General features: G+C 37.5%; 4 protein-coding genes across 5 annotated transcripts in view; all 4 read right to left on the minus strand.

Annotated features, from left to right (window-relative positions):
- LOC131326911 (uncharacterized) overlaps nt 1-19782 on the minus strand; it is a 106619-nt gene that overhangs the window by 25692 nt on the left and 61145 nt on the right. The window lies entirely within an intron of this gene.
- LOC131325772 (uncharacterized) lies at nt 8274-11042 on the minus strand. 2 transcript variants are annotated; one of them, XM_058358215.1, is made up of 7 exons: nt 11014-11042; nt 10184-10492; nt 9910-10092; nt 9636-9818; nt 9150-9557; nt 8910-9032; nt 8274-8819 (listed from the first exon to the last, which is right to left on the minus strand). In XM_058358215.1, the coding sequence occupies exons 1-7, from the start codon at nt 11030-11032 to the stop codon at nt 8488-8490; spliced, it is 1557 nt and encodes a 518-aa protein (XP_058214198.1). In that variant the 5' UTR covers nt 11033-11042; the 3' UTR covers nt 8274-8487. The 2 variants fall into 2 exon arrangements, with proteins under 2 accessions (XP_058214198.1, XP_058214197.1); XM_058358214.1 differs by having other exon boundaries at nt 8274-8822.
- Nucleotides 11974-13590, minus strand: LOC131325789 (uncharacterized). Its single transcript, XM_058358239.1, has 2 exons — nt 13161-13590; nt 11974-12069 (listed from the first exon to the last, which is right to left on the minus strand). Exons 1-2 carry the CDS (start codon nt 13431-13433, stop codon nt 12028-12030), a joined length of 315 nt encoding a protein of 104 aa, XP_058214222.1. The 5' UTR covers nt 13434-13590; the 3' UTR covers nt 11974-12027.
- Nucleotides 17802-19652, minus strand: LOC131325786 (inorganic pyrophosphatase 2-like). Its single transcript, XM_058358235.1, has 4 exons — nt 19560-19652; nt 19038-19162; nt 18754-18943; nt 17802-18275 (listed from the first exon to the last, which is right to left on the minus strand). Exons 2-4 carry the CDS (start codon nt 19154-19156, stop codon nt 18027-18029), a joined length of 558 nt encoding a protein of 185 aa, XP_058214218.1. The 5' UTR covers nt 19157-19162; nt 19560-19652; the 3' UTR covers nt 17802-18026.

Here is a 19782-nt window from a genome sequence, read left to right on the forward strand (position 1 = left end):
GATCAAGACAAGAGCTTTGGAGGTGAAAGACGAATAACCACACGCTAAAGCTTTTCATCCTCCATGGTGATAGATACGCATCTGGTAGAATTTTTTCTTTTTCTTCAATGGTTTGATTTCTTATAAAATCTTGCAAGTGGTATAAGAACTTCTTGTCAGATTATTGGAGAAAAATACAAAATTCTAAATTTTCCCTTCCGAATCGTGAAGCAAGTAATCTTTCCGATTGGCCTAATCACAGTTGATCTGACACTCGTTGTTGTCGGTTTTTCCAGCTGTTGATATACAAGGATCATATATATTTTATTTAATTGTGCTATTTTGGTGATTTTGTCCGAAATCACTCCACTGTTGAAGCATAAGGTTTGTCTCATATGGTTATTATTTTGTATAATTGAATTATGCTTGACACTCTTTCATGGGACGTCAGAACCATACTCTTTGTGCTCTCTTTTTATTTGCTTTTACTCATGTATAAAATGATGTCTGATTTTTCAGGTGGGAAGTAAGAAAACGTAAAAAGGGATAAACAGATAAATGCTCACCACCTAAATTAGAAAGCCAACGGGTAACAGATATCACCACCCGATGATTTAACTAGGGATACAAGACATGCGTAGGAATCGCTCACCACTCTAAGGAATCCACCTAAGAGATACATAAATGAAATAAAAAGATAAATTTCTCACTAGCCAAACACACAAACTATGGATTTCATTCATAACAAAGGAATCTATAGGCCTTGGAACAACTCTCCAAGAATAGGGAAAGAAACTTACAATTTTCAAAACATAAATTAAAAAAGACTTTACCATAGACAAATTGAAAAATGTGTTTTGACTCTTAAAACTTAAAAAACACTTAAAAACTTAAAAAGACTCTTCGATCGACGCGATAACTTCTTGAATGCCTTCAAGGACTTTGACTAGCATCATAAAATTATCATCACACCATTTCATTGGTTCAATTTTCAAACATCAAGGGATAATGTAGTTAGTTCACATGCATAAACGAAAGCTCTAACTCCAAACACTCTTCTCTCTCTCTGATGGGCCACTGATTTGTTTTCTTCTTCTTTCTTTAATTCTCTCAGTTATCTCTCTCCCAACCCCTTAAGAATCTCCAACTCATACTTTATACCTCCATGAGAGTACCATATCACTCCAACCCATTCTCTCAACCCTTCTCTATTTGAGAGGATGAGAGTTTCACCATCTATATTTGGAGGATGTGAGAAAATATACAACCCTTGCTATGGACATCGACCAGGTGTGCACCGATTGTGCACGCCTTGGCACGCGGGGCCCATTCCGGATCCCGCACGGATATTTTGTGCCATTAAATTAATTTTTCGAGCGGGATGTGAAAAATCAACTCAATACTATACGTGTAGGTGTTTGATTCTGTAACCTTAATGAAAAAATGAAAGACTGGATAAAGCACTTACAAGTATCGGATTGAGCTGATTAATTTCAAGAGCCGCTCAAAAAATTATCTTAAAATAATTGAATGACTCAAATTATCCATGCAGAACCCAAAATTTGGACCTTGCGTGCTAGGGCGTGCACGGTCAGGGTCTTTAGGATTTTCGGGAAATATAGAGGAGAACCCCCAAAACACTCCCCATGTTATAAACCACCTTGCTAGCATCACATCCAAACACACACCCACACTCACATGAGTGGTGGGCCCCACACATGTGGGTGTGTGTTTGGATGTGGTGCTAGAATTATTGTGTTTTAAAATGAGTATAACTTGTAATTTACACATATATTTGTCTTCTGTTTGTTATAAAGTTCATACCATTCAAATTAAAAGACAATTTCATTATCTTTAACATGAGACCAATCTCAACTATTTTTGAAAAGTTTTTGAAAAATGAGAATTCATATTTTATAGTGATAGAGCGAACTATTTGAGTTTTAAAGTGAGTTTTTTGAAAAATAAGGAGGTAGAAAATAGAGTATACGGTTGGAGTAAACATGAATAGTGAACTCCTTCACAATCACTCTTAGAATAAATTACATTATTTTGTTGCTCTCAAATAGAGTATTGGGTTGGAGATGTTCTTACTCTTATGTATTGTTTATATTTAATATAGGCCAATTGTTTGTATAATTGAGAAGGGCGAGTCAAACTGAAAACGAAAGACTATCTACTTCCATTTTTTGTTAATATAATTTTGGATTACGTCTCTAAAATCGGATGTTTATTTTTCTGTGATTTCAAACACTACGTTATACAAAAGTTTTCGCGTAAGATATAATTAGAGGGCCCTAATTTAGCGTTAGTACTTTAGGCAAATAATTTTTGGCAAGCAAAGATAAAGTATGCCAGTTCCTGGTTATACGTCTCCTCTTGACGATACAGGAGAGCTTGTAGCTGCAGTACTATTGGTAAAAACTAAAAAGCCAGGGTGGAATTGAAAACCCAATAAACATTTTACATATTCAGTGAATGGAGCATGTTTTATTGAGAGCCTGAAATTACATAAAGAATTTGTGTGTGTAAGTTAAGCTAAAAGTATATACACATAGCTCGATATACTCCGAGACTGTCGCGGTCATTGCTCAGAACATCCAGCACCTCTACCGGAGTTTGATCAAACACTTGCTTGCTATGTACGAATCATGTATTCCCCACTGCGTCTACCACCACAATGTTGTTGAAGATTCTCCAAACCAAGTATATTCTTAGTAACGCATTATCTCTTTAATGCCTCTCCCTTATTTGGCTCTTTGGAAAGAGGCAAAACAAATCGACTCTAATATGCTTTGACAAGATGAGCTTTGTTTTCTGTAGCATCCGGCAATGTCAAATCATCTATACTCTATACTCAGTTCACTCTTAGTTAAGCATACCCTATTTAATCCCGCTCTGATATGCCTTCACTAGACGTGCGTTGTTGTCTGGAATATCAAAATCATCGATGATATTCTTGTCATTGATCAACTTAACTAAGTACTCTCTCAATTGTCAATCATGCACCGTTTGATGCCTCTCATATTTTTCTTCTCTGAACTAACACAATAAGGCCTCTCTAATATGCCCTATTGTTTGTAGCCAAAAATAAACCCCAATATGGTTTTTGTTCTAATGAATCAGGCTGCACAATCTCTCCCTAATCTGGTAATTAGGCTACATGCTGGGGTCAGGACATATGAGTGTAAATATCCATGTTAACGGGGCAGAGCAGAGCAGCATCATGTCAATCTCTGTGGTTAGTGGTAAATACTCCCTCCGTTTCAAATTGAGAGTCCCTTTTGGAAATTCCAACTATTTAAGGGGACATGCAATGATTACACCTACAATACCTATTATTTCCACCATTATTCATATATTTTATCTACTTTATAACACTTATATTCACCTGTGAAGGACACTTTTGGAAAATCACCAAAATTTTCCTTCCATTTTTGGAAAAGGGCCATCATTTTGGAATAACTCAAAATGGAATAATGGACTATCAATTTGGAATGGAGGGAGCAGTAAATACGATGATCTACTTATCACCACAGCTCGACAACAGGCCATGATCAACGTACTTCAACAAGCGTGAGACCCTCAACGGCAGCAAAAATAACACAACAGCAATGGGATTAGATAAAAACAAAAGCAACGACATCATAAAACTCATTCACACATATTAATTAACTATGGTTAGCACTGACTATAAGAACTCCAAATTGAGCTGCAAATTGACTATTAAGTCTTTAGTGGGGCTGTAGTTGCTATGACTCTTTGGTCCCTTTCGGGAACCGTCGCGAGTCTGGCATCCCTATGATCACACCCAGAAGAGGGTTGCTATGCCCAGTCGTCCCCTCCTCCACCCTTTTAGCTTAGCAAAAAAAAATTAATGGGAAAAAAGAGAAAAATATGGAGTAGCATTGATAAGTCATTAATTGAAGGGTCAGTTCTAAACGAGACCACCCGACTAAATCAAGTGTCATCAAAACAGTATAATTCAACATTGTGAAATTTACTAATACTAGCTAACCATTGGACAATTTGCACTTAAAAAACTAATAACCAGTGGTCTACATATATAAACAAAAAGCTAACCTTATTCTTGAGATTGGGAAGCATACGAGCACAGTGATTAAAATCCTTAATCGCAATCAAGGAGGGATTAGCGGAGAACGGAAAATCTTCCAGCTCAAAGGAGGAGGACCAACTCGTAAGATCAAAATCACGTGAATAAATACCTTGATAGCGAGGTGGACTATAACGTCCCTGATCATTTTTCATGATTCAGCTGACGATGGATGCAAATGTTGTTGGACGCAATCGAATGTAGAATGCAAAAAACAGTTATCCGATCTTTATTCAATACTGGAAATTGAAGCATAAAACATTAAACAGAAAATATTTTGGATATGAAACAATTTTAATTTGTTGAATGAAGAAATTTTCCTCGCATGGATTGGAGGTGAAATGAGAGTCTGAGTGGTAAATCATTCATATTTTTATAGGCAGAATAGGAGAAGCAGGAGAATTGATGGCGAAAGGAACTGGAAATATCATGGATTTCTTGTTTCTCCACGACAGAATCAGAACTTTCACGGAGCTTTCCAATCTGTTGATTCAACAATGGATTGAAAGCGCAGTACGTGAAGAACTGGATTCTGTCATATGGCAAAACAAAAAATCCACGACGATTTAGCTGATGTCACCGTTAATCTTCATGCTTCTCCTATTCTGCATAGTGAAAGATATGATTGATTCACGGCCGAGACTTTCATTTTGCCCCAATACCTCCATGCGAGGACAATCTCGTCAGTTAACAACCCTGTTTCGACTTCACTTGGAGCAGTAATTCTAGCAGCCCAATTGCATCCATTGTGGGCCGGATTACGGATAACAATCCTAGAAGTTGAATATATACCTTCTACCAATGTATTGATTCAAATTTAGGATCGTTTGCCATAGCAGCGATACATGAAGTTTTCGTAATTGTGTTACGTATAATGAACAACCCAATAATTATAGAATCTAGAATTATCATGATTTTCACAATACATGAACATAGTGTGCCAACATATTAACATAATATATACTTGGATCTCTTCTTTTTTTTTTTGCTAGGCTACTTGGATTTCTTTGCATTGTGATGCTTTCTCTTAGCTTTTAATATGTACTCTTCTTTCCTCTTCTATTAATAGAATTTTTCTTCGCTTGTTCAAAAAAAATATACTTGGATCTATTAAGGGAACCGTGTTGGATCCAAGAGTTACTTGGGCTCTTCGGAGGAAGATGATTTCTCTCACTTTAACCATCAGCACTTTCAGCTCAGCTCAGACTCACGGAAAGAGATGGAAAGAACCTGAGAGTAAAACCTATTCTTCAGCTCCAAGGAGGAGATGTCAAATTTAGGATAGTTGGCAATGGCAGCAATTAATTAATCAGCTCGATCTATCAGTACCAGGAGGCTCGTACAACCAATAAAACCTCGTCCAAGCCTTGCCTACCTCCTTGTCAAACTCCTTATAACTCTCAAAATTCACCAAGTCGGATATTTTTTGCCCTCATCTTCTGGATCCCTTGAATCCAAACTCCTCAAACGTCGCCGGCCGGTGAATCCCAACAAACCTTTCTCCGTACGGTGTAGACCCTTTTTGTTTTTTGTTTGTTTCCTTTCTTCCCCTTCTGTATGGTGTAGACTTTCACCGACGTGTCGTTGTCCTTATTTTCTTTCGGATTCGCAAACACCGAACAGCTCTCCGGGAGACTTGGGGTTTGGATTCGCAAACACCGGACAGCTCTCCGGGAGACTTGGGGTTCCTGTGGACTGTAGTGCTCCAAGGCACTCCACTCCCGAAGTGCGCTCAATTGTGAGTCCTCTACGTCTAGGTTTGTGACATAAACCGTTCATTTTTCTGGAATCCTAAGCATTTCATGTGTACCAAAAATCATATTCATCTGGTAGGCGTACACATTTGTACAATAAATTGCAATATCTCATTAGGGTCTATTGTGAAAAATTCACAGTGAAAACTTGTTAATGATAATATTAAATTTTTCCATAGTTTTCAAAAAATTGTTCAGATTGTCCTTAGCAATTATCCTGGACATATATTTGTCACTCCGCAACTACTTTGGAAGCACACGTTCACTACGGTGCAAGCCCTAAGTCGCTTGGACTTGAGATAGGGCCATCTTCTCTTGATTTTTTCATCTTATGTTGGAAACAATGAACTAAACAAGTTCACAGTGTTTTTAAAAAAAAAAGAAAAGAAAAAAAAAAGAAAAGAAAAGAAAAAGAGGAGTATAAGAGATGCTTGCTGGGAAATCTAGATTGCCCAAGGGGCGGTGACAGCTCCTGGAATTTGTAATAGGGTGTTTAGAAATTACCTTAACTCTATGAGCTGATGTATTGACCAATAATATATGTGCATAACCTCATTTATTAGTATAAATAATATAGACAAAAAAAATTAACCATCATGTAAAAAAATTAACTATGAGGTGAAATGAGGACTTAAAAATATATACTATATACTCCCTTCGTCCCTTTTTAAGTGTTCTGCTTCGTAACTCCAACTTATTGAAAAGACATCATCATTATACCTTTCACATCAATTTTTTCCTCCATTTTTCCTACTTACCCATCATCATTACACTTTTACTCACTAATTTTTTAAAATAGAATCTACTTTTAGGGGCAAAATGGAAAATTCACCAATTTTTACCCACTAACTTTACAAAATGGACACTTATTAAGGGACAACCCAAAATGAAATACTGGACTATAAAATAGGGACGGAGGGAGTATATTTTAATTTTTTTTAGAAGTTGTCATATTACGTAATAGACAATGTTTCGAGAATAGAGGGTGTTGAATTTTATAGTTGTCCTAGACGAATTCTCATATTCTGTGCCAATATTTAACCGGCGTATTAATTTACTAAAATTCTTTTGAAAGAAATTGTAGCGAGTATGTTGGGGCCGACATTTAAAAAAATATATTGTTCGTTAGGTTGACATGATGAAATTTTCTATCGTAGTCTTAAATTCAAAGGAATATTATCCAAGTTTAACGGAGATTTGCCATGTAGTTGAATTTTTTAAAGCTTTGTTTGTAATCTATAAGCTAACTAGACAAAAAATAATAAAGTCGTTATTGTCACGAATGCAACATTAACACAATTAGACTATCGACAATAGAGATGGAGAGAGAATACAAAGTATAATACTTAAATCAATAGATTTCTTTTTTTTAATTTTTTTCCATTCGGATTGTGAGCTTTATTTGAAGTAATGTGTTAGGTACTCAAATATGAATTACCTGCATTGATGGACTGTTATTGAGTTGTAGTTGAGTGTTTAATTAGTTGGGTTGGGTGTTCAATTGTTTTTGGGTTAGATGTTCAAAACTTTTAGAATTGGGGGTTCATTGATATTTGAATTGGGCGTTCAAAACAAGATTAGTCTGTCATTTTTACATGTATTCTAAGCAAAATAAATATTATTGGGTGTTCATGTGACCACTAAATCCTCAATGTACAGACGCCTCTGCCAAGAGGAACGTTCAGTCGTGGCATTATTTGATGATATACAGGTGAGTGCAATTTTGTTCATCCTCCTTAGAAGAGAGTGAACATTACCCTCCCTCTTATTGGTTCAAATGGTATAGGTCTCACCCATGCAATACACTTTCTGGTAAGTAAGACATCACTTTATGGTGGGATCTACACACTTTGTGATGGAATCCACACAATTTCAATCAATAAAAAAGAGGAAAATGTTCACCATTTTAAATGAAGGGTAAACAAAACTCAACTCTATACAGATATATATATGCAAGTAATGGGGAGACAGGGAGGGGATAGCCGGTTGCTTGTGTTCGGAAAAATCAGAACGGCAGGGTTGCTGCCTAGCGGAGAGACTTCCGTTGCGGTTTCAGCGGCTTGCTAGCCCAGAGGCAGTGGAAGAAGGTTTTGTACACTTCAAATCAATGGAAAATGACTTCGGTATTGAGCCAGGATTGTACATTACTAGGGCGGTTGTTTTGGCTTAAGTTTTTTCTTTCTTTGTCAACGTGATAGAAAATCTTATTGATGATTGATGATAGCTACTGCAGAAACAACAATTTAGGACTGAGCTCTTCCATCAATGCACCCCACAAACCATAACGTACAGGGCCTATGGTCCCAAAAATCTCATCCCCGTCACCATGCACAAGATAATGCAACAATGATGGTGAACACGACGAATCCCCGCATCAGGAAATGATATAAAAGATACTCAATGGAATGAGATTTTATGCATTGATATCACAGGCTAAATCCAGGTAAAACCAAGGCCAAAACAAAGAGAGTCCCTACGAAGGCAGCATTACCGGAAATATTTTAATTTAGCAGGTTCGAGGGGAAAATCTGGCAAGGAAATGTATCGTTACACAAGGAACTTGGAATTGGCATCAACCTTGTAATATTATTCCTAGAACTAACACAACTATGGTCTTTGCTGCTTCAATAATCCGCAGGTTTAAAAAATATCCGTGGTATCGGGAACCTTTTTACGAACCTCTAGTTTGGTTGCTTGATTTCCTAATGAGTTGAGAAGTTGCAGATATTCACTTACATTATCATCACGGGCCATTGAAATCCACTCCCCATCCTCATCCTTATAATCAACATCGAAACTACCAAGCTCCCAGTCCAGTGTCTTTGACACTTCTTGCATCAGTTCCTTAATTCCAGACGTGAGAGGGAGCGGGAATTTTATTATCCTATTCCCATTCCCATATGTTGCCTTTACCTTCACGGACCTCGGACCTTGCCTTTCTGGGAGAATAGTAGCCATAGGTTGGCTAGGAGCTGCTGCATCAGAATATACAGGAAATGCTAAATTACTAGACTCAGAGACATGTCCCATAAAAAAGGCCTCAACTTGTGAAGCTATCCTACCTTCATTCACACTTGGCACCTGGGACGATGCTATCTGAAACTGTGGAAGCCCAAGAGCATTTGGATTTGCATGGGCAGTGAACTGCATTGTTTGACCTTCCAGTTGATCAGGGAGTCTCCAGACTGTTAGGGAAAAAGAAAAGAAAGGTAAAAAATTAGGTTGGAAAGATACTAAAAAAGAAGAAGAGAAATGGATAGTTGCATCAGAAGATTCAGAACATATAGGAAATGTCAAATTACTAGTTCTAGAGACAAGTCTGTCTGGAAAGGGCTCTGCTTGTGAAGCTAAAGAATTTGTATGCGCATTCCAGTTAATAGATTCAAAGGCATGTCCCTCCGGAAAACGGTGGACTGCATTGTGATCTGGGTAAACAGTGGACTGCACTGATTGACCTTCCGCATGTTGACTAGGAGCCGCTTGATCTGACCATGTAGGAAATGCCAAATTACTAGATCCAGAGATGTGTCTGTCTGAAAAGGGCTCTGCTTGTGAAGCCAAAGAATTCGTCCAATCTATTGGACCACCCCTGTTCTCACTTAGCATCGATGTTATTTGAGGCTGGGGAAATACAAGAGCATTGTGATTTTGATAAGGAGTGGGCAAAGTTGATTGATCATTCACTTGACTTGCCCATTCAGAGTAACTCCCTGCGTTTTCACTTTCTTTGTAATCAATAGGATAATTACCAGGGTAAGAATCATGAAAAGAAGGGGTTTTCACAATACCTAACATTAAACCATTTTCTGTATTCAAAGCAGTTGGGCGTTCGGTAAAATATCGTCGAAATACATTTGCCTCCTGATTTTGACCAACCGGTTCAACCTCCATCCCAGTCTTCACATTACATGACGGCGTCCCGCATGCGGTTGATGTATTCCTTTCTCCATGTTGATCAGGGGGTCTCGAGACTGTTTGGAGAAAAGAAAAGAAGTAATTATGTACGAGAGAGAATGAAAGAGAAAAAGAGGAATGGATACTGGAAAGCCATTTTCACGATACCCATTATTAAACCACTTTCTGTATTCAAAGCAATTGGGCCTCCCATAAAATCTCGTCGAAACACATTTGCCACCTCATTTTGACCAAACAGTTCACCCTCCATCCCAGTCTGCGCATTATGTGATGGTGTCTCACATGCGGTTGATGTATTCCTTTCTTCATGTTGATCAGGGGGTCTCGAGACTGTTTGGAGAAAAGAAAAGAAATACTTATGTACGAGAGGGAATGAAAGAGAAGAAGAGAAATGGATACTAGAAAGAAAATTTCATGATACCCATTATTAAACCACTTTCTGTATTCAGAGCAATTTGGCATTCCATAAAATCTCGTCGACACTCATTTGACTCCTGATTTTGACCAATAGGTTCACCCTCCATCCTAGTTTGCACATTATGTGGTGGCGTCTCACGTGCAGTAGATGTATTCAAAGCAATTGGGCCTTCCTTAAAATCTCGTCGAAACACATTTGCCACCTCATTTTGACCAAACAGTTCAACCTCCATCCTAGTCTGCACATTATGTGATGGCGTCTTGCGTGCGGTTGATGTATTCCTTTCTCCATGTTGATCAGGGGGTTTAGAGACTGTTTGGAGAAAAGGAAATAAGTAATTAGATACGAGAGAAAATGAAAGAGAAAAAGAGAAATGATAGAAAGAACAATAAAGAAGGTTCAATTATATCGGTCATTAAAAATAGACACCTATTGTCAGTAAGATTTAGGAACAAAATTGGTTATCATGTGGATCAGAGGGTTTCAGAACTGTTTGGAGAAAGTAAAAGATATAATTAGGTAGGAATGAGAATAAAAGAAAAGAAAAGAAACAAATAGTTGTATATAGGTATCAGAGAGAAAAAGAAGGGAAAGAATTGAATTATCCTTAACCCTTTTATGGGAAATGTAGGTATTATAGGGAAAAGGAAAGAAGGTCTTATAGTGTGAATCATAAGAATGTTAAGGATGCCTTTAATAACCATGACTCACGTCCCCTTTATTTCCCTTAACTTTAGGAAAGATTCAAAGATTGGCTATTTGGGGGACCATGGTTTCTCTTCCCTTCCTGTCAACTATCCAAATACGAGACTATAAAGAGAGGGAAGAATTACCACTACCACTGCTTCCCATCCCAGGCAGGAGCGGAGGCACATGGGTACAAGGGAGGGCGGCCGATCCTACTGGCAGCCAAATTTCCCTTGTGATAGGTATAATTTTTTCCCAATTTTTACTAATTTGATCCCAAATTTTCATAGGAATAGGTATAATTTAGCTATTTTGACCCCACAAAAAATCTCTAAATTGCACCAACTTGTTTTAAGTGCATATAAATTTATTTTTGACTCCACTAACCAAAATTTCTCGCTCCGCCCCTGGCCCCAGGCCACCGCATAATCCCCTGCCACCTACACATGCGCTTAAACTTGGAGACACTAACTGCATGAGCAAAGAAACGTACGAAATCAGTATCATAATGTTGCTTCCACAAGACAATAATCCAGCATCTAGTAACACAGTTGGGATGGTTGAAAACAAGAGAGAGATGGCAAGCAATATTTACCTCCGAGTCTCGCCGCAGCATCCTTGCGTGTAAGGCCAAAATATTGTTCAAGATCCTCTGGAGGGATGTAACTTTGATATGGATATGGATATGGATATGGATATGGAGGTGGAGGTGGAGGTGGAGGTGGTGGTTTCGGTTTTTATGGTTCTTTTGGTTTTTCTGGTGCTTTTGGTTTTGGTGGTTTCGGTTTTTCTGGTTCTTTTGGTTTTTCTGGTTCTTTTGGTTTTACTGGTGCTTTCGGTTTTTCTGGTTCTTTTGGTTTTTCTGGTGCTTTCGGTTTTTCTACTGTTTTTGGTGAAGATCTAACAAGCTGTGATACTTTTGAACACGAGATAGATGGCAAGACAGATTGCAAACGATATACAAACATAAACAACATCAGAAACAGCACTATCAATTCATCGACAAAAAATTGTCGGAGATCCTCGATACTGAATAAACTAAAAGTTCTCCCTTTTCTGTCTGGTGTTTCTCTTGTAGATTTCCTCTCAGATGCAGTAGAGCCGCTTTGCACTTGTTTCTTCTCCTAGTTTGGAAAGAATATTTCATGATACTCAATCAGTCAATCTTTCCCGAAGTGACACACACAGAAGACGCTGGTGTCCTAATAAGTAATTAATTAGCCTCGTAAATGTCATAAAGTCCCTAATCAAAGAAAAAAATGACTACCTCTGATAGCTGTGTAGTAACCAGACCTACATTTAATTTTTGTACAACGGTCTTCAAAGTGTAGGACAAAAATTAAATGTACGTCTGGATACTACACCAAAAATGCCACACGTACAACTATTGTGTTGGTTGTGCAACTAATTGTGGCCGTCCAAATGTATTTTGGACGCTCCGGATTAAAAATAATGCATTACCAGTCATAAATGAAAGAAAGAAGACCATTAATTACTACAATGAACGGTCAGAGATTAATTGTGCAAAACGTTTTGCACCACGGTTGTGCGTGTAGCATTTTTGGACAACGAATGTTGTTCAACAGTTGTGCGCGTAACATTTTTGAGGCAGCTAAAACCCGATTGCTTTGAAAATGGTGCCAAAGTCCCGAAGTACGGAAAAGATCAAAGGCAGAACCCAATGGACATTAACACCCCAGAACTTTAGTGAAGTAATACTCATGGGAAAACGTGGTTTAAAATTCACAGATGTGGATGATACGGGTATTGTTTGAAAACTAAGCTACAAAAAATAGTAATCATAACTTAAAAAGTCCATATATTTAGATCTTAATAGATTGCGTTGAACCAAAGACTCTAAATGCAAATGCATCTACATCCAGTAAGGCATTGTTCCGCTAAAATTTTTATTTTTCAAGTAATTGTTTTCCGCTTTACAAAAAAAGTCATTTATGTCAAAAGATAAGTACTTCTTTCATTTTTCATTTGGCAGAACAGGACCTAAGGACACCTATGGATGCTAGCTAGCATTCACAGCGATGTCCATTAAAGGCGTGGAAATTTTGCAAAAGGAATTTTGTCAATCGTATGATTTCAGAATTTAATTACAACCAGAAGTGACAACAGGAATTGCAAGATTAAAGGGTCAAAATTATATAATTCACGAATACGAACTTCTCTACTATTATCAGGATTTTAGCAAATTTTTCTACTGCTAGTGAATCAGGATTTTAGCACTGGAGAGCAAGGGTCACTTTAAATTCCAGACCCCCCAATATTTCAAATTCTTTACCTCCTGGTCCATCGCCAGCGACGTTTGCGGCGTCGTTGTCGTCGCCGCCTGGGTATGGTGGTGGTGGTTTTGGAGTCGTAGCAGTAACTGCACCGGTGTTAGTACTTCATGGTGGCTAGGCGACCGGCCCAGCCACTGATACGGCCCAATGGAGACATCGACGACCAACATTTTCGACCCTCCCAGCGGCATAACAAAGACATCAAACCTCACCAGGGAAGCGAATATCATCAAAAAAGAGACCACAAAGATGCAGGCGCCGATTGGCTTCATTGGGATTGAGTGGTCTCTGGACTTTACTTTCCTTCTCTACGGACAGGCCGAAGGGAAGGGGGCTGCTTATCTTCAACAGATGGTTAGCGTGCTTGGGTTGGACTTCCTACCCTCTTCCTTTTTTATACCCTCTCGGCAGGGTAAAATGTCCAGGTACATTTGCTTTATACTAACAGGACCCTTTATAGAAGAAGAGGGGTTCATGGGTTCCCAATGAATGAACCCTTTCAAAAAATGGATTCGATTGGTCGGTGTCAATCATTTTCTTTTTAAATCTCGAGATTTTGGTTTTTTTTTTTTTCAAATGATGTACATCCATAGTTCTGAACTCTAAACATGCTCTCCACGGGACTTGAAGCCTCGAATCTTGACTACCACTGGAAAGAGAAATAAGACAATCAACTCAACTAAATTTGGTTTCTCCTCAATTTTGGTTTGCATCCGCTAAATCCCAATGCGTCTTAAATACTGTGGAAATTTGACTAGCTGTTGTGCCTTGTTTGTTTTACTTTTTAAAAAAAAAAATTTTAAAAATTCTCCTTACTTTCAATTATTTTTCTTTCTATTTTTCTCCACTTATTACCTCTAATACTCTTGTCAGCACTGAAAAACTTAACACTGTTGCGTGAACCCTTTTTTAAAGGGTTCAACTGTCAACCACTCCAATCCTCAAGACAAGCCGCCCTTTGACTAAATTTTATTTCTATTTTCCTCTTCTTCTTTTTTGAAAGGATCAATATTTATATTTTCCTTTTGAATCTCTTTGAAATTTTTGTTTAATTTTTTAATTAACAATTTGGCTTAACGGGATAATTTATGAAGTAAAGAATTACGATACAAAATAAATTTTAATTTTTTAATTAACAATTTGTCTTAACGGGACAATTTAAGAAGTAAAGAATTACGATACAAAATAAAGATAATTCGCAAAAAACCAAAAAAAAAAAAAATTGAAACAACTCTTTCGTTATCGTTATCTTAAATGTCCTCTTATCAGAACTTTTCTCAATCGTGATTCCTTTCTTTTTTTTCTCATTTCTCTCGTTAAGATGAATGTTTAAATTAATTAATTTTTGACTAGCAGTTAATAAAACGAACTTTCTTTAAACCAAATTAATTCAAACCAAACTCACTCTAAGAGTGAAATTTGACTAGTTTTTTTTTCCTTTTCTTGAAAAGCCAAAATTTGACTAGTTGATCAAACTACACTTTCAAAAGTTGATGGAAAAGAAAAATATGTATACTCTCTCCATTCCATAAAAATAGTTAAATTCAACAAGAAGTATAATTTTTGAATAAAAAATAAAGTAGTTCCGTGGATAATTCAAGAAACTTTAAAAATTATGTACAAAGGTGCTTGATTTGTTATTAAAAAAATAAACTGAGGTTGAAAAGTTTTCCGATTTCGGCTAATTTAAAAATCTTTTAAAATGCCTTTTGGAAGCTGCCTTAAACAGCTCACAAGTTGACTGGACTCAAATTAGAAACTTCCTATTGTCCAAATACGAAGGCGTTTTCTCCTTAATTAAACAAAAGATCAATGAATAATACAAACCACGGTTTAGAAAAACTAAAAAGTGACAAGTGTGGCATTCGATGTTTATGAAGCCAAGTAGTCCGCGACTCCACTAAGTAAATTCTCCATGATTTAACTGCCCCGCGGGTCAAACTTTTTTGTGACTTTTTTGCATAGTTTGTTGGTTATATTCTTCTAATTTTTACGAGATTCGGATAAAATTATTGCGTCATATCATTTGTTCCAATATGAGAAATCAAAAAAATATAAAAATATAGTCGATACGGGAAAGACTTCATCCTCTTGTATGGACTTCTTCACCGTTTGGAACAGAGAGATAAATAATTTAAAAACAATTTTATGGTTAAAAGGGTAATTTATACAAGAAGTAAACACTCTGTATGCATATCATCTCATTGCGCTTTCTTGCGTTAACCGACAAACCATGAACAAATCAAAAGCAGGAGCATCGAAGGAAAAAACAAAAAGCTACTAAGAGTAATTTTTAGTAGCTTTTTAAAGTTGTCTCTAGCCCGTAAACTAAAGATGAGCCTTGCCAGACAGATTAAAATTGAACCATTGGTTACCACGGTGGTCTTTGAATGCGAAGGTGAATGGTCTTCGCTAGGGATAGTTGAACAGCCCTCGGACAGGCATTCGCACCACCGGGCGGCTCTCCCATCCCCCTGCTAGTGCTAGTTTCCATCGGATTTTATTCGCTTAATTTTTTTAACCTTCTTTGTTGGGGTGGGGCTGGGGGAAGGGGTTTGATTGGCTTCGTTAGGATTTAGGATTTCCCGTTTAGAACAAGGAGTCTTTATTGATGTGTGTTTTGCAATGGAGAAATTTTTGGGTGCCGGATGGGTATATTACACGTGGTACTCGTTCGACACATCCGAACCGTTCAATACACTTTTGGACGGCTCGGATTGAAACCCTCTCTCTCATCTCACCCCACCCCAATATTTTCTCTCCTTTCTCTCTCTCTCTAAATCCATGCCGTCCAAAAATTAAATGGACAGCTCGGATGCACCGAGCGAACACCATATGGTATCCCTCTGTATTGAAAATTTTTCGTTTGCGATGGGACCTTAGGTTTCTCCTCGATTTTGGTCTGCATCTGCTAATCCCAACGCATCCTCTCCAAACATGATGATGACACACTAACTAATACGGTGGAAATTTGACTAGCTGTTGCAACTAAATTTCCAAAAGTTGATGTAGAAAGAAAGAAAAATCTACTACCTTTATGTGGCTTTTGACGGTAGACTTCAGTAGACTTTGATCAAACGGTCGAGATTGGTTCTCACTTTCCACCTCAAAGTGGTACATCTACTTTAGATTTATGATTTATGAATAGATCTCAGCGTTTGGAAACTACTTGCAATTATCAATTATGCGGTACCATGTAGACGATTGTGGTTAGTGCTGTGGTGTGCTAGAACACAATACCAACTACAACTGTGTCATACCATGATTGGTAATAGAAAAATAATCACTTAATTTGAAACTATTTTGCAATTACCAATCATGCAGTGCCATATAGATGTTACGATTGGTGTTGTAAAATGTTATATCCGTAACATTATTCCATTTCAAATCCTCTCATTGTTTGAAAGATGGAGATCAAGGTGTTTTTACTGATCAAGAAGTTGTGGACCACAATTTATTTTTTTCCTTATTCAATTATTTTTTTTGCATTTGTTAGGTTTACGCTAAATTTTCATATAATATTGATTCGTCCCGACCAGAGGAATCGAAAAAGTAAAAAATTATGACTTTTACACAAGTATTTTAAAAAAAATCCAAGGAAAAGTTCAAAAAGTCAGTTTTTTGGTCTTTTTATTGGATATTTTTAACAAATGGTTGTATAAAAGTCATAATTTTTTAGTTTTTCGATTCCTCACATTGAGAACCAATAATACATAAAAAAAAATTGGCGCGAAACTAACAGACACAAAAAAATTGAATGAAGACAATTAAAAAATCGTGGTTCACAACTTGTTGGTTAATGAAAATACCCGATGAGTCCATTATGTTGTTATCTTGGCTATCTTTTCTGACAAAAAGGGAACAATATTATTTATCGGTAGGAAAAGACTAAACATCAGAGAATGAGGAACCCATGGGAGCAACATGGTTGTCCACAGCTTGTCCTGGGTTTCTTTCACTGCTACTGTCTGTATTCAACTTTAGCTTTCCCGTTCTCAGTGGCACAACTAAGGGCTGCGAAACTAGTCGTGATCTCAGTGGTAAAATTTACACTACCGGAACAGATTTCATAAGGATTGGGCTCGATATTATTGAAGACTTTCCTATTTCTAGACAGCCAGAAATATCAATGACTTTGTTGGAGTGTATTATCAATTAGAGGACGAAAAAAAATCCTAGGACTTAAACTGCCAAGCATGGCAGAGAGCAATGTTAAGGGGAGAAGCCTTTATACATTTTGAAACTGGATAGTTTTATGGAGGACAGAGGATAACGGCCTCCTAATGCCTTGAAATACTCTGCAATTCCTCTTTTGCCAGATAAAATAGACCCTAGCAACCCAAGCCAATTTCCTAATGGAGATATGGAAGAGCTTTACCCCGAAACTTGCCCGAGCCAATTTCCTCGTCTCTCATGGGGGAAGGATATATGATAGAAAGAAAAAGGAAGAACGTTCTAATATGTGAATTATAGAAACGTAAACCTTTTGTCGGGAAGATTATGGTTTCTCTCCATTTCACTTGTCTTAACCATCCGAAAAGGCGACTAGAAAGGAGACCAAAGAGGAATTACCACGGTCTTTTATCCATTTTGGAATGAATCCCATGGTGCCTATGTTGAATGCAAGAGCAAGAATAACATAAGAAAACCGTGTTGTTATATTGCTTCCACGAGAATAATCTAGCTCTCTTTGCAGAGTTACAACCCAATCCTCAAATATTTTTTTAAAGTTTGATGCGAAATATTGGAAAATGATATCCAAAGTCATTCTACGTCAACCCAAAGAGTACTAGTCTAACATTGAAAAGTTTCAGATGATACACGTATCGGATGGTGAATTGCGGTGACGAAGTATCCAAGTTTCCTTATATGGTGCCTGTGTCAATAAGCTGGCTTAGAATCCTCCCAAGCTCCTCTCCGTTGCTCCACTCATCGACCTTTGCCTTGATAATCGTGCGGTTATCACAAATCCTCTTCCATAAAGGAAAATCCTTTCTTGGCATCGCATGGTCTCCCTCTCCAAGCTGCAGACTTGGGCAGAAATCACCTCTTCCATCTCCAAGGTAGATCATTCTTATCTTCCCTTTAGCTTGGATCTGCTCTATCACGAGACCCTGTTGTGAAAAAAACCAAACAGAAAGTGTTCAAAGTCAACAGATGAATATAGAGAACACCCCCAACAGAAAATATGAGTTCTACGCAGGGACATAGATGTGTGGTGTATGGTGTTATATCATGTGTATGTGCAGCGTTCGTATGAGAGTCCAATCACTGAAATTGAACTTAGTCTCTCCATAGTAGTATACTAGAGGAAAGCATGGGTTATGACTTGATCCAATAGAGTCGTAACACCTTTTTATCTAAAAGAAACGGTGCTCGGTGAAACGATTGAGATTCCACCCTATGCCGTGGGGCTGGGAAAATAGCTGCCAGTATGAATCTCATGACAACAAGCAGAACTTCAGCTCGATACAAAGCATCTCAAAAACTAAATAAACTGAGAAATAAAGAACTCGATACGAATTACCGTTAAGAGAACAATGTATCAGTTAAAAAGAAGCATAAAAAGCTGAATGGTACCAAACAGAATACCTTGCATAAATTGGGAGGGCATAAACTGCAACCATGAGGAGAGGAATGGTAAGGGAATATCCTCAGCCTGCCTCCTTCAATAATGCTAGGGTTTGTAACTATCTCCGTGAAACAATCAAACAACCCAAATTGCTTCAAGATTGTCTCAATAAAGAACTGATTCGCGTCGCTGATTATTCTTAATTCGCACCTGAAATAACCACATTCCATCTTTTCATAAATATTTCTTGGTTAGATAACCAGCTTACTTCCGAAATAAGAATGAACTAACTAGGAAAAAGTACCAAGGCAGAGAATGGGCTTTTCTGATGGCTGAAATTACACTGGGATTCATAGGAACCCGCCTCAAACACTCCGTGATTTCCTCAATTGTTTTCCCTCTTGCGTGGAGCTCCTCCATCATCCTGTCCTACAATTGATAATAAGACCTATAAGTAAACCTCCGTAATCGGTTCCCAGCATGTTTCAACAAATTGAAAATATGGATGAGAGAAAATGAAAGGGCAAAATATGTGCTCCATTTCTTTCACAAGAGGGTATCAAACTAAGCAAGAAACCAGATTTTTTCTTTCAAACCAAGAGACAAGTTTTCTACCAAATTTGGTGAAGAAGCTTTTGAGGATGAGCTTGAAAATACTAAAGAAGTATTTGATGAAATGTTTAAAGGAGTAAGGAATGGATTATTAAACCCTTACGTGAAAAATTCATACAAAGGGTTTGCGGGACAAATTAGGAACTTTTGAAAGATTTGATGCACAACCATTGGAATTATTCATATTAAACCAAGCTTTACACGCAAATCATACCCAAATTTTGTTTATGGGAATATAGAATAACGATTGGAGATGGTCTAACCAAATACAGTTAAACTAACAATCGACTTCAAATTAAAGAAGTTTTCTTTAAACAAAAAACAACTGAATAGATTGGGAATAGTAAGAGAATACTAGCCATGAGAGAGGTCCAAGGTAATGTACGACGAAGCTGATTGAACAGAGGGGTTAGGCCCATTTGGTCCACTACCAGGTG

This window comes from Rhododendron vialii, chromosome 5a (genome assembly GCF_030253575.1).
Source record: "Rhododendron vialii isolate Sample 1 chromosome 5a, ASM3025357v1".
Classification (NCBI taxonomy): Eukaryota; Viridiplantae; Streptophyta; class Magnoliopsida; order Ericales; family Ericaceae; genus Rhododendron; species Rhododendron vialii.